Source organism: Orcinus orca, chromosome 1 (genome assembly GCF_937001465.1).
Source record: "Orcinus orca chromosome 1, mOrcOrc1.1, whole genome shotgun sequence".
Classification (NCBI taxonomy): Eukaryota; Metazoa; Chordata; class Mammalia; order Artiodactyla; family Delphinidae; genus Orcinus; species Orcinus orca.
Genome location: NC_064559.1, coordinates 48,090,543 through 48,104,381, shown reverse-complemented (window position 1 = coordinate 48,104,381; position 13,839 = coordinate 48,090,543). Strand labels below are relative to the sequence as shown.

The window sequence follows — 13,839 nt, the reverse complement described above, 5'->3', positions numbered from 1 at the left end:
CTGCACATATTAGAGTGGTTGATAGAATCAAGATATTTCTAATTCTGTAACCTTAGTCAAATGACTCGATATTTTTGTTTTCATATCCCCATCTGAAAAAGTAGAGCTTCATATCTACATACTGTATTGCTACCAGTTTATCACAAGGAGAAAGTGAGACAAATGTATCAGATAACCCAGGGAATGAAGTTTATTATAAATGAAGAATATTCTGTTGGCTTATGCTGTCATGTTTGGTATCTTTCCCTCCCTTCCTCCTCTCTCCTGCTGTTTCCTCCCTGCTTTATATACCTGTCTTGCTCATTTAGCTATGAACTCTTTAAGGACACAAATTTTATTTTACTCATCTCTGTGTCTCTATTGCTTACCATGGTGTGTGATACAGTAACCAAATATGTGAATGATTATATTTGTAAGTAAATACTTGAATGAATGAGAATAGAATGTGAAGAGCTATGTGGGGGCCAAGAATGAAACCCTTGCGGGGATTAAGGTGGGAGAAGAAAAGCCTTTGAATGAAGGACACTGAAAATAAATGATTGGCAAGATAAAAAGAACTAGAAAAGCTCCGTGATCAACCATAACATCAACTGTTTTAAATGTAGCAGAGAGATCCAGTAAGATGATGACTAGAAAATGTCCATCGTATTTGCTTATTTATAACCAGTTGTCATACAGACAACAGTTTCAGTAGAGTGGTTGTGGATGTTGGAATGAGGAGAGAAGGGGTTGTGTGGAAGTCAGATCATAATGGACTAAGGAGTGAACAGAAATTGAGAAAGTAGATATGACACGTGGACTCTTTTGAAGGAATTTGGTTCAGAAGAAGAAGAGACATTAGAAGGCTGCTAAAGGAGAAATCTAGAGTCAAGGGAAAGTGCTTTCATTCTGTGTGTTGTGGGTTTTTTAATAATAATACTTACTGTTTATTTTTCGTGGGCAACACTTTATAGGCCACAGCAAAGAAGCTTGAGAAGTTGAAAGTAGATTTAAAAAATGAGAGGATGACAGGCTGGAGGCAGACAAGAATGAAATAGCATGCTCAGGCAGAGAAATTATCTCTGACAGGGAAGAGGAACCCTCTTATACCATAAGACTAGAGAAGAAAGGAAGAAAGAGTGGGTGCTCTACATAATATCGGAAGTTCCTTCCAGGTCTGTAGTACCATGAGATCTTTTGTGTATGCAAAGGCACAAGTTGACCTTGGGCTTAACAAAATAAGTCTCAAGAAACTCCTGAAGTCTGCCAAATATGTTGGTTTGTATTTAAGTCAAATTTGTAACCAACCACCAGTGTTTAATGGGTTTTGTTTGTTTCTAAGAGGAAAAGAAGATAGATAGATAGATAGATAGATAGATAGATAGATAATTTCATGGAGTTGCTTGCTGAATGAGTCTGAATACCCTCCTTAAGTGGTCCTTTTTTTAATGCTGCTTTTCCTTTTAGATGTACATCTTGGATTGCTCTAATACTTGAGAACTCAAAAGATGTGATTTGTAATGAATGTTACTAGTTATCCTATGAAAGGTTATCCTATCTCAGGTGTCAGTAGTATGTGATATTAGTTACACATGCAGACTTTACTGTTAGAGCACTTCTGACTTACCAGTTCTGACTCAATACTAAATCTTGCTTATGTTCTCCTTTTAGTTATTACAAGAACTGTGTACAGTGTTTAATGTAGATTTACCATGCCGTGTGAAGTCTTCCCAATTGGGAATTATCAGCAATAAACAGACGCATACCAGCGCCATAGTGAAGCCACAGTCTAGCTCCTGTTCCTATATATGCCAGCACTGCCTCGTCCACCTTGGAGACATTGGTGAGCCATTGGTGTGAAGGAATTGATAATGCATTCATGCTTTTCTTTGGAGTAGTCACAGAAAGAAATTATTTTCCTTTAAAAATACACACACAACTTAAATTGTCATAAGAGGAAACTATAAAATGTATTTTAAGGAACCTAGATTTTCGGAATGCTTTGGGATTGGCAAAGGATCTTGAAGGAAGTAACTTCCATATTCAGATTTAAATTTTATTCAGACTTTATGCAGATGTAGGCAAATAATAAACCAGCAAAAATGTAACCAAAGCTAAATTTTTCAGAGTGGGACCATAATATTTTCTAAAGTCTGTACTCCTTTGGAATTGTGGAGTTTATAAAAATTAGTCATTCTGAAGCTTAGATTGCCTTTTTTTCTTCCTACCAGTGCATTAAAAGCTCATTTTTAATTGTTTCCTCTTCACAGTTAGATTTGTATTTCCATTTTATATATTTTATCTGGGAATGTTATATAACTTATTTATTCTTGTTCATTCCTTTAAGGTGACCTAAAAGGGTTGTAAAACAAATTAACTATAGGATTATGTTTTGGCTGTCCTCAAATAACAAGGAATGGAGAGCATTACTGCTTTAAGTTCAAAGATTTTAGATTTCTTGATGTCATAAATCATTGACTTCATGAGAGGTCACATGAAAGTAAGCACTAAAATTTCTATAGGGAGATTCAGTGAGTAGTATGTTTAGATTGGTTTTGCTTTCAATGTATTCTTTGCACACACATAAATAATATTGCAATAGGTATGAGGTATTTTTCTTTTTCAAGCAGATTTATTTATTTATTTTTGGCTGCATTGGGTCTTCGTTGCTGCACGCAGGCTTTCTCTAGTTGTGGCGAGCAGGGGCTACTCTTTGTTGTGGTGCACGGGCTTCTCATTGTGGCTTCTCGTTGCAGAGCTCGGGCTCTAGGCGCGCAGGCTTCAGTAGTTGTGGCACACGGTCTCAGTAGTTGTGGCTCGCAGGCTCTAGAGCGCAGGCTCAGTAGTTGTGGTGCACAGGCTTAGTTGCTCTGCGGCATGTGGGATCTTCCTAGACCAGGGGTCGAACCTGTGTCCCCTGCATTGGCAGGTGGACTCTTAACCACTGTGCCACTAGGGAAGTCCAGTATGAAGCATTTTTCAAAATCACTTTATAAGATATTGAAGAAATACATAAATTTCAGATCATATTGTATAGTGTTTTTTGTTTTGTTTTGTTTTTAAGTGCCATATAACTCACCCCTTCTTGTGGGCCGGCTCCAGGTCACCAGCATAGTCCATAGTGGGAGCTGGTGATGCATGACACTAGAGGACCTGAAAAAGGGGGCTAGGTAAGCTTTAAAATTGGTTACATGCTGAATGTCCCAAATAGGGAAGGCCGGATAGACACTTCACACATAATCCTATAGTTAATTTGTTTTAAAATATTTTCTTTCTTTAATCATCTTAATTTAATTTTAATGTGTTTATTAATTTTAAATTGTTAAACTATAGCTGTTATGGAAATATTACCCTAATGCTTGTTTTATCTGTTTGTTTGTTTGTTTGTTTTTAAACTAAACTTTCTTTTTCCTCCTCTCAGCTCGATACAGAAACCAGACCAGCCAGGCAGAGTCCTACTATAGGCATGCGGCTCAGCTTGTCCCCTCTAATGGTGAGTGGGCCATGTCAACTTGTGGTTGATTATGACACTTTACTCTAGATATAGAAAAATGGTAAATAGTTCAAGGCTCATCTTTCAAGTGTTAAGAAACCAAAAAAAATGTTGAGTTTTGGTATTGATTATTATATTTTTCCTTTTAACTGTACATTCTCTGTAACTGGAAATAAATTTTTTAAACTAATATTATGATTGTCAGTAAAGCAATATAAATAGAATATCTCCTAATGTGATCTAAAATTGTTTCAACAACTCTGGCTTCCTTAATTACTTATAGAATAATTTTCTTTTTTTTTTAAATATGTGCCTGATTTTTTTTTTTTTTTTTGCGGTACGCGGGCCTCTCACTGTTGTGGCCTCTCCCGTTGCGGAGCACAGGCTCCGGACGCGCAGGCTCAGCGGCCATGGCTCACGGGGCCCAGCCGCTCCGCAGCATGTGGGATCTTCCCAGGGCACAAACCCGCGTCCCCTGCATCGGCAGGCGGACTCTCAACCACTGCGCCACCAGGAAAGCCCCCTAATTTTCTTTTTAATACCATCATTTCCCTCCTAGAAAAATTCTCTCTTATTACTAAAAGATAATGCTTTTGTCCTTTGATGGCTCCCAAGATAGGCATTAGCAATGATTCTTGAATTAAATTACTGTAGATGCTTGGTGATCTACATTGTTAAGCCACATTGAAAGTCCTTTAAATTCTAAAGGAGCCGCTTGAAGGCAGGGATGGCAGTTGGACAAATTATTTCATGTTGTCTGTGGCTGCTTTCCCACTACAATGGCAGAGTTGAGTAGTTGTGATAGAGACTCTTAGATCCACAAAGCCAAAAGTATTTATTGTCTAGCCCTTTCTGAAGTCTTATTTGAACTTATTGTGCTCTTCATCCTAACTATGTGACTTTTCAACCTAAATACAATATGTACCATAGCTGAAGTGTGTTTTACATTATGCCATTTTTAATGAGGTAGTCATGAGATCTACTTCATAAAATACTCCCCATTGTTAATATAAAGATTTAAAAACTGACCTTCTATGTTCTGATAGCAAGACTTCATGCATTTTGGGTTGCTTTAGAATCTTAACTTTCTCCTCTAGGTCAGCCTTACAATCAGTTGGCTATCTTAGCTTCTTCCAAAGGAGACCATCTGACCACAATTTTCTACTACTGCAGAAGCATTGCTGTGAAGTTCCCTTTCCCAGCTGCCTCTACTAATCTACAAAAAGCACTTTCTAAAGCACTGGAAAGGTAGGGTTGACTTTTCCAAGAGGACTTTGTAACCTGGTAGCCTTCACCCCTCAAATTTGGGCATGTAAGAAATAATGGCCAGTTACCTATGCTTCTCTTCTCTTAGGTTTGCCTAATTTCTAAACATATACATTACAATAGTTTTGCATGTAGTCATCACTGAATTTCAACCAGTCAGCCTCTAATTTGTTCCCAGTGGAGGAGTACAGGCTGCTGAGTACTGACTCATCTGAGTGTGTTGCAGTTGAAAAGTCAGTCAGTTGCCGAATCCTCTCCTTGAGTCACAGGTGCTCAAATAATGTGTTTTTGCAAATCGAAGTCTCCTGTAAGAGGTTTTAGCCATTTTGTTGCTTAAGATTCATGGAAGTTTTTCTTTCGTTTCAGCCGGGATGAGGTGAAAACCAAATGGGGTGTTTCTGACTTCATCAAAGCCTTTATTAAGTTCCATGGTCATGTGTACCTGAGTAAGAGCTTGGAAAAGTTGAGCCCTCTTCGAGAGAAATTGGAAGAACAGTTTAAGGTTAGATTTTTTTAAATAGAGAATTTTTTGTCTTGTCTAAATGAGGAAGCGTAAGATTTGGAGGAGGCTTACTCCCACTTTTTATGTCATTACTTAATTGCAAACTGTTGATAAAAACTAAATTTAAAGCATGTGAAATTCTTGCATACAGCATTCCTTCAGTTTAAACTGAGGTGCTGTCTATATAAAGAAATACAGCAGCAGTGTTTTCACTAAGTAGCTGAAAATATCATTTGGCAGAAAATATCATAGTGGGAAAAAACAGTTTTTCCTCCTTCCTTCTCAGACCAAGCACCTTTCTTTTCTCAGTTTTGGAAGTCCTACATTTGATGGTTTCTGTATTTAGATATGATTCTGTTACCTACTTCATAGATAGTAATCCCATTCTGCAAACCGAGCGCGTTGTTCTCATTGTGCTTTGATCTGTCAGAGTTTGTGGTTGATTGAAGGAATGTAATGAGAGTTTCATTCAGCAGGAATATGTTGTACTAATTTGTATAAGGAGATAAAATTAAGTAACCTTTGTTCTATTTATATATATGAAAATAATTTTTTACTAGTATATTAAATTGGCAGTTTAAATGTAGTATAATTTATATAATATTGGAGGAGTCAAAATTAAGTATTAGTATTAATTTTATTTTTAGTTCATTTATTCAACAAATATTTGACTAGTATGTATCAGTCACTGTTTTAGTCACTAGAATCAACAGTAAACAAGACAGTCTCAAAGAACATTTTATATTTCTTGGTTACTTCTGAGTATCTATACACTTGGGGAATTGTCTGTAACTACTTTACAGTTTTATAAGTATTATAAAAGTTTCACATTCCAGAGATTGTTGAACTTAGACAGTTGAGATAATAAATTAGCCAAATATAGTCAGTGTGAAATAGTTTTTACAGATAGTCATTTTTAGCTGATACTTTTTATGTGTAAGAGATCATACTAAATAACTATAATAGACATAGTTTGTTTTAAAATAAGCTTCTAGAGTCCCCTTCTGTTCTTTGCTTCTCTTAGTGACCTATTTAAATTTAGCCCATGATTTATAGAGTTGGGTACATGAAAGAAACAACCAACTTTTTAAAGCCCTAGGCTGTTCAGCCTAGAAAGAACAAACAAGGCTAAATAGTTTCATTATAAGTTTTCAGTTCTATGAAGGATTATTTTAAAATAACACACCTTTGTCTTCCTGAGGTCAGAAATAAAATCTTAAAATTTAAATAAAGACTGTAGGGGGTTACTGAGGGGGTCTCTCTTTTGAGAGATAAGAGTCGGATTGACAGCCATCTTTCTTGGATGGTTTAGATGCAGTCCCATTAACTAGCAGGGAGTTGGACCAGATGACGTTTTGATCTTGCTTCCAGCTCTTGTTCTGTGAAAGATATACTCCCTAAATGGGGAGGAAGGGGGGACCTACCTTAGTGAGATCTTCTCTATGTAAGTTATTCTTGTATAGAATCTAGTCAATTTTGTATTTGGTTCAACCTCGAATACTAATACTCTCTTCAGATATATTTCTGAATGTGAAGTTCTGGTGGGTGTATGTGGGCAGTTGCTAAAATACACTTTGAAATATCATTCCAACACTCTGAAGTTAAACATAGTATGAGGCAGATCTATTTTAAACCTCACCCAGTACTGAAATGTCAGAAGAAAGTTGTTGGAGTGAAATTTTAGCATAGTTGAGTAAGTATTTCTAAAGCCTTTATAGATAATTAGTATTATCCACATGTAAACATCAGTGTATCTGTCTAACTAGCAAGTCTTTAGCTACTAAGCAGAAACATGTACCAACTTGAGGTTCGTTGAAGGACTTAAGGCCTGGGATTTAGGAATTGAGATACAAGGCTTTTTCTGTCTGTTAAATGTGTGCTGTTTCTTAATGGTATTTAGTTCAGTATATTCCTCAACTGCTGTTGAAAGTGTCTTTGAGAAACAATAAGTCAGTTCCGGTTTGATTTTCTTCCCAGGGAACTCCTCTTGTTTACTAAAATACAATCCAAATGTTATGAAATTACAACTGAATAATTACATATTTACTTCTAAAGGTCTGGGTTATTCCTTCACTAAGTGTTTGAGTACCTACTGTCTACTGTGTACTTTTCTGAAGCTCTTAGAGATATACAGGGGAGAACAAGACAAAGTCTGTGTGTTCATGAACTTACATTATCATTTGCTAGTACTAGGCTGCACTCATATGCTTTAATGTTTCTGTGCATACACTAGAAAAATTTTTTTAAAGGGCTAGGATTTGTTCGGTAGGACATCACCTTCTAAAATAAATGCCAGTGGATTTATAGATACAAGGGATACATTGCTATAAACTATACTTACAGGAAAAAATGCTTTTTGAAAAATACAAATTAATATTCTCATGCCAATATTATGCATTTCTGTAAATGATCAGCTTGATCTATAAGGTTGGATGTAGACATTGAAGGAGAAGTTTTGTGGGAGAACTCTGGAGAAGAGATAGCATTTCAGGACATTCGGAGTAGAGGAGAGGAAAGAAAAATGGTCGATATCTTTAGAAAAGGAGTGAGCATTCTTGATGTATATACTGGAAAGGCAGATGACGAGGAAACAGAGAGATGATAGAACAGAGTTAAAGAAAAGTAGAATTGTATTGTTTTCCAATGATAACGTGAAAGGTCTTATTAGTAGAATTATAGAACTTATTCTGGATATTTCAGATTCTTTATGTAAAAAAAAAAAATCTCAGAATAGGCTAAACAAAGGCAGCTGTAAATTTCTGAGATGGTAGGATCTCTTGTCACTGCTGGTAGAACTGTAAGTAGTTTTCTATTTCCCACCATAAGGCTAGTGACAGTGAATCGCCCACTTTCTCCAAAAATTTTCCCTGGGGAGGGAAGGTACTTGGCTATGCTAAAGTGTAGGGCAAAGCCAGGTATTATCTCTAATAGCTATCAACTTTGTTAGGAACTTGTGTTTGAAAAATATTTTATATGGGAGTAATCTAAATTTCTGTAGATATTAAGGTAGAAGGGTGATGAAGTTAAGGCTAACTGAGAGCATGTAGGTGAATTTTTCCATATAGTGCTTATTAGCAGGTCACTGTGAACACCTAGTTATTAAGTAAAAGAAATTTGATTATGAAGAACATGCTTTTCTAATAGGGGAAAATGTAAGTGTAATAATTTGTTGAAGCACCTATAACACTTGTTAATGATTGCTTTAGTTTACCATTTACCCTGTGTTCCAGATATGTTCTTGCTGTCTCTCTCATTTATAAATAAGTTTCTTTTGGGACTTCCCTGGTGGTCCAGTGGTTAAGAATCCGCCTTCCAATGCAGGGGACGTGGGTTCAACCCCTGGTTGGGGAACTAAGATCCCACATGCCTCAGGGCAGCTAAGCGCACGTGCTGCAACTACTGAGTCTGTACATTGTGGAGCCTGCGCACCACAACTAGAAAGAAGCCTGCACGCTGCGACAAAAGATCCCGCATGCTGCAACTAAGACCTGACAGGGCCAAAAATTAAATAAATAAAAAAATATTAAAAATAAATAAGTTTCTTTAAATGTGTCAAGCCTTTGAAAGAGTAAATCTTATGACAAATTTTTTAAGTCACCTATTAGGTGCCAAGAGTTCAAAACATATTTTTTGAGTCTTTTTATTTGAAATTTTGATTTTCACTCTGTGCACCTACTTTCTAGTCATTGGTCCCAGTTTAATATTTTAGTATGTTTGCATCTCTTATAAAACAGCTTCTAATGGATTAAGATGTATAAATTTATTGATAGTCTCCTAAAATGTTTGTCTCAGATCATATTAAAAAAATATACAGGGACTGGCCTGGTGGCGCAGTGGTTAAGAGTCCACCTGCCAATGCAGGGGACACAGGTTCGAGCCCTGGTCTGGGAAGATCCCACATGCTGCGGAGCAACTAAGCCCATGCACCACAACTACTGAGCCCATGTGACACAACTACTGAAGCCCTCACACCTAGAGCCCGTGCTCCGCAACAAGAGAAGCCACCACAATGGGAAGCCCATGCACTACAATGAAGAGTAGCCCCCACTCACCGCAACTAGAGAAAGTCCATGCGCAGCAATGAAGACCCAATACAGCCATAAATAAATAAATAAATGTATTTTTTAAAATTATAAAATATATATGTATAGTTTCTCATGGAAAAAAGTATTGTTTAAAAAAAAAAAAACAGCTCAAACAGCTCTGTGGTGTCTGGGTTTAATCCTTTCAAGGCAAAAAGTCAACATGAGAAACATCAGACCATGTCAGACTCAATTAAAATACTCATCTATAAATGTTACCTTTGTGGCTTTAAATGCAGACTGCCAGTTTAATTCTTGTGTCAAAGATGGCTTCTGTTCTTGATAATATATTCAGTATTCCTGTCTTCTTTTACAGAGGCTGCTATTCCAAAAAGCTTTCAACTCTCAGCAGTTAGTTCACGTCACTGTCATTAACCTGTTTCAACTTCATCACCTTCGTGACTTTAGCAATGAAACGGAACAGCATAGTTATAGCCAAGATGAGCAGCTGTGTTGGACACAGTTGCTGGCCCTCTTTAGTGAGTATTAAATCATTTAACTTTCTGTGCCATCTTCTTTGGAAAGCATGATCTTAGGCATTTTCATCATTATAACAAAGCATTAGTAACATTAAAAAGTGTCCTACGTTTCTTAATATCGAATCAGGAGGCCTAAACCCTAAGTTCTGTCCTTTTATCTGCTGACACCCCCTCATCAACTGTATCTATAACATTTTTAACATAGGAAAGAAAATGGCTTTTTAGAAAGAAGCTGTAAGATATTTTAAGTATTAAGTAGGATACAGCAGGAGGCTCATAATAATATTTTAATTCGGACTGGTACACAATTTCAAATATCTTATGCTCTCTGAACACATTTTTTCTTTCAGTGTCTTTTCTTGGCATCCTGTGCAAGTGTCCTCTCCAGAACAAGTCTCAGGAGGAATCCTACAATGCCTATCCCCTACCTGCAGTCAAGGTCTCCATGGACTGGCTGAGACTCAGACCCAGGGTCTTTCAGGAGGCAGTGGTGGATGAAAGACAGTAGTAAGTGTCTCAGAGTTTCATGTTAGCTTGTGTGCTTTGTTTGTTTGATATTCAGATATGTAGAAACTGCCTTCTAAAACAGTATTGGAATAATGGAAGACTTTGTATTTTCCACCTACTCTCTAGAAATTGAACTGAAGACTTCTTTGTATGCTTTTTATTTATTTGTTTGAATTCTTCATGTGAGGCACAATCTTAAGGATTTCTGACTCCCTGTGTGCTCCCCCTGTTCCTGGTTGCCATCCTGGGGAAAAGGCATTTTTCACATTTCAAAATGAAATAGAAATAAAACCAGTTTGTTTCTTATTCATTATAATATGCCCCAATATTATGCTTAGGAGTTGAAGGGAAGAGATTTTTACTTCTTCCATTCTTTTCTGTACATAAGCTGTTTGTTGCCTTTTAGTAACACCCGATTTGAGTTATATTTGTTTTAAGCATAGAAGATTGGAAGTTATTTTGGCTCTCACTATTTTCTCTGTAATTTCTACTCAGAATAATTCTGACAGTTCTTAGGAACTATTCATTTTACAGTGACAAATGAAAGCTTTCAGTGTACCTTTGATTATAGGAATAAATATTTCCAGTAAGGCTTTGCAGTGAGTGGGAAGTTCCTCCCCTGCATATATTTTTTTTCCCCTGCATATTTTGATGGTGGATATTAGGAGAGTCTCTGAAATATCTGCTTTGTGGCCCAGTATCTACACATTGACCAAGGTCACAACCTAGAAAATGTCCAAGCCACGTTTAAGACCCTGTGATCCCTCTTACTGCATACTTCTCTTTCCTCTTTTCCCCTCAAACCTAACTTTAAGCACCTTCATTTTTGACATTGTCATGAATAGAGTTTAGCAACATAGTACAGCATACTACACATCTCCTTTCTGTGCCAATGTAGGTATTAGCAAGTCATACATATTTTTAGGCATTGCTTTCTTGCACCGGGTTTTCATTTCTCTACCAGAGGTATACATTTTTCCTTCCCGTGTGTACTTTAGAACTTGTGTTTGGTTCAGTAACTTATATCAGTAATGCTGTGAAAGCAGCTTTGATATTTTTATTCAGTTTTTTGTTCCTATACAGTGATCTTTTAGGCCCATTCTGTGCATTCCCATTTCTTTCTTTTTTTCTTTTTTTTTTTTCCCCTTTCTCTTCTTAATTTTATTTTGGCCATGCCACACAGCTTACAGGATCTCAGTTCCCTGACCAGGGACTGAACCCGGGCCATGCGCCGAGTCCTAACCACTAGACCACCAAGGAACTCCCGGTGCATTCCCATTTCTTATCGTTGCAAAGGATATTCAGCCAGAAGGAATAGTTTGTTTACAAACATTTTTCCTTTTTCTTCCCTATCACTTTCTCTTCCCCATTCCTTCTCTTAGATTTGTTGGGATCTTTAGAATTATGGCCTTGCAGGTATTTCATTCTGTCTTAAATTATGTTACTACTCATTTTAGGCTAGTATGGGGTATTTCTCTAAAACTGAAGATTTTCCTTATATGTCTGATATATCAAGGTGTAATAATCTTCATTTACATCTTTCAAATGATGAAAAAAACAATTCCTCTTTGTGAACTCAAAGTTTTATATATATTCAAATAACCTTCAGTTTCTTGCTTTTGGGCCTTTACAATTTCTAGAACTTGTTTTCCTCTGTACTTTTTTTGAGAGCATGTTATCCTAAGCTAACAAATGCATGAAATAGTGATGTATTTTTTTCCTTTGTAGAAAGCAAAGTTAGACTTAAGTAACCCACAGTGGGGTAAAGCAATATATCATTAAATCATTTCTCACACTCTTTTTCTGTAGTCTGTTTCTTGAGATCTCATATTTGTTGCATAAAGACATTGTTGTTCTAGTCTAACATTCTTTTTTGGGTTATTAACCTTCTTTTTCAACTGTCTCGTAATTCGTTATGTCCCCAAAGACTTGTAGCAGACATTTATTCTTCAGTGTTTATTTCCTTATATATTTTTTCTATATTATTCATTTATATTTTTTTAAGCAGCATATTCCCATATTTCAAAGTGTAAAACTGTCAGAAATAGTTGTCAGCTTCCAGGTTTTTTCTGTGATGTGGTGATGTACATCCAATTTCTCTATCCTGGGCAACTCACCTTGGGCTTTCTTTTTTTAAAACACACTTTTCGCCAACATTGGTTGTTAAATATTTCAAGAAAACCTTAATGTTACCTTCAGTAGATCGTGATTATTTTTAATATTTTAACTAAATATTAAGAATATTTTTTAATATTTTGCAAACTTTGGCAAAAATTTTGTATTAGGAAACAGAAGTAAGGATATTACAGCAATGTGTGGATTTTGTTGTATCATAAAAAGGCATAGTCATCACTTTGAACAGAGAATGTGATTTGACTATGATGTAACCACACCCCCATCACAGATTAAAAACTAGTAATGGGTTCCACAACTGATAATGTATGTGAAAACTATAAAAACATAATGTGCTATTTCTCTGGTCAAAGTTTTCTCAGTAAATATCAATGTTTAAAACTGACAAATTAATTTTGCTAATTGTTAAATTAGGAGCCTGGGAAACGATCTGCAGTAGTAGGTCTCTATCATGGAAATTTGGCCCTTTTGGTGTATCTTATCTAGACACATTTGGAAATATGTTTTAGGAAATCATACAGCCTTTAAAATGCTGAAGCAAGGGAAAAATACGTAGTCACGGTCCTATAGGTAACACTTTCATGGCTTATTAGTGTTCTGGTTTTTCATGCAAAAATAAAGTCTGAACTATCTGTTTAATTTACAGCATTTGGCCTTGGCTAATTTCTCTTCTGAATAGTTTCCATCCCCATGAAGAGGATCTTTCAAGTACTAATGGTAAGGGCTACCTTAACCTGTGTCGCTGACATTGTTCTCCATCACTAATAGTGGGCTTAACGCCAGAGAAAAACAGGGTTTTGTTCTTAAGTGTTTGACTTTAAATGTAGTAATTCAGAAGTGACTTTGAGCTCTATATTGATTAAGTGGGTGGAAATAGAGGTAATGTTCTTCCAGTTCTCTCAGCAGCTTATTCTCCTGTTTAGCTACATTTGCATAGGAGTCCAGAGAGTGTAGTAGTACCTTCAGATTCTTTCCATCTTCCTTTCCTCCTCACTCTTAGCAGTTTTTTTTAAGGAACTAATGTGAACAACATTATTCTTTCAAAGTAATACTTGCTTATCATAGAACATTTGGGACATACAAACATAACACAAGTCACCCTTAATTCTCTCATACAGAGATACTTTCTGTACTATTCACATGATAGTGTATTTTCTTTGAGGTTTTTACTTACGTGTACATACACACAACCTGCATGTGATTGATATCAGATACAACTTTGTACCTGCTTTATAATTTAACACTACATTGTTAGCCTTTTCCTTTGTCATTTAAACATTTTGGAACATGATTTTTACAGGCTGCTTAATATTCCGTCCTATGGCTCTGATAATTTATTTTATCATTGTCCATTTGCTTAAAAAATTTCCCCATTATAAATAATCCTGCACTGAACAA

General features: G+C 36.2%; 1 protein-coding gene across 11 annotated transcripts in view; it reads left to right on the top strand.

Annotated features, from left to right (window-relative positions):
- Positions 1-13,839, top strand: part of SMG7 (SMG7 nonsense mediated mRNA decay factor) — a 70,877-nt gene that overhangs the window by 42,226 nt on the left and 14,812 nt on the right. For all 11 annotated transcript variants that reach the window (XM_033437938.2, XM_033437948.2, XM_033437943.2 and 8 more), the window contains 7 exons: positions 1,651-1,822; positions 3,401-3,472; positions 4,570-4,720; positions 5,105-5,240; positions 9,639-9,801; positions 10,152-10,308; positions 13,088-13,158. In XM_033437938.2, the coding sequence (XP_033293829.1) occupies positions 1,651-1,822; positions 3,401-3,472; positions 4,570-4,720; positions 5,105-5,240; positions 9,639-9,801; positions 10,152-10,308; positions 13,088-13,158 (922 nt within the window). The remainder of the gene's footprint in view (positions 1-1,650; positions 1,823-3,400; positions 3,473-4,569; positions 4,721-5,104; positions 5,241-9,638; positions 9,802-10,151; positions 10,309-13,087; positions 13,159-13,839) is intronic.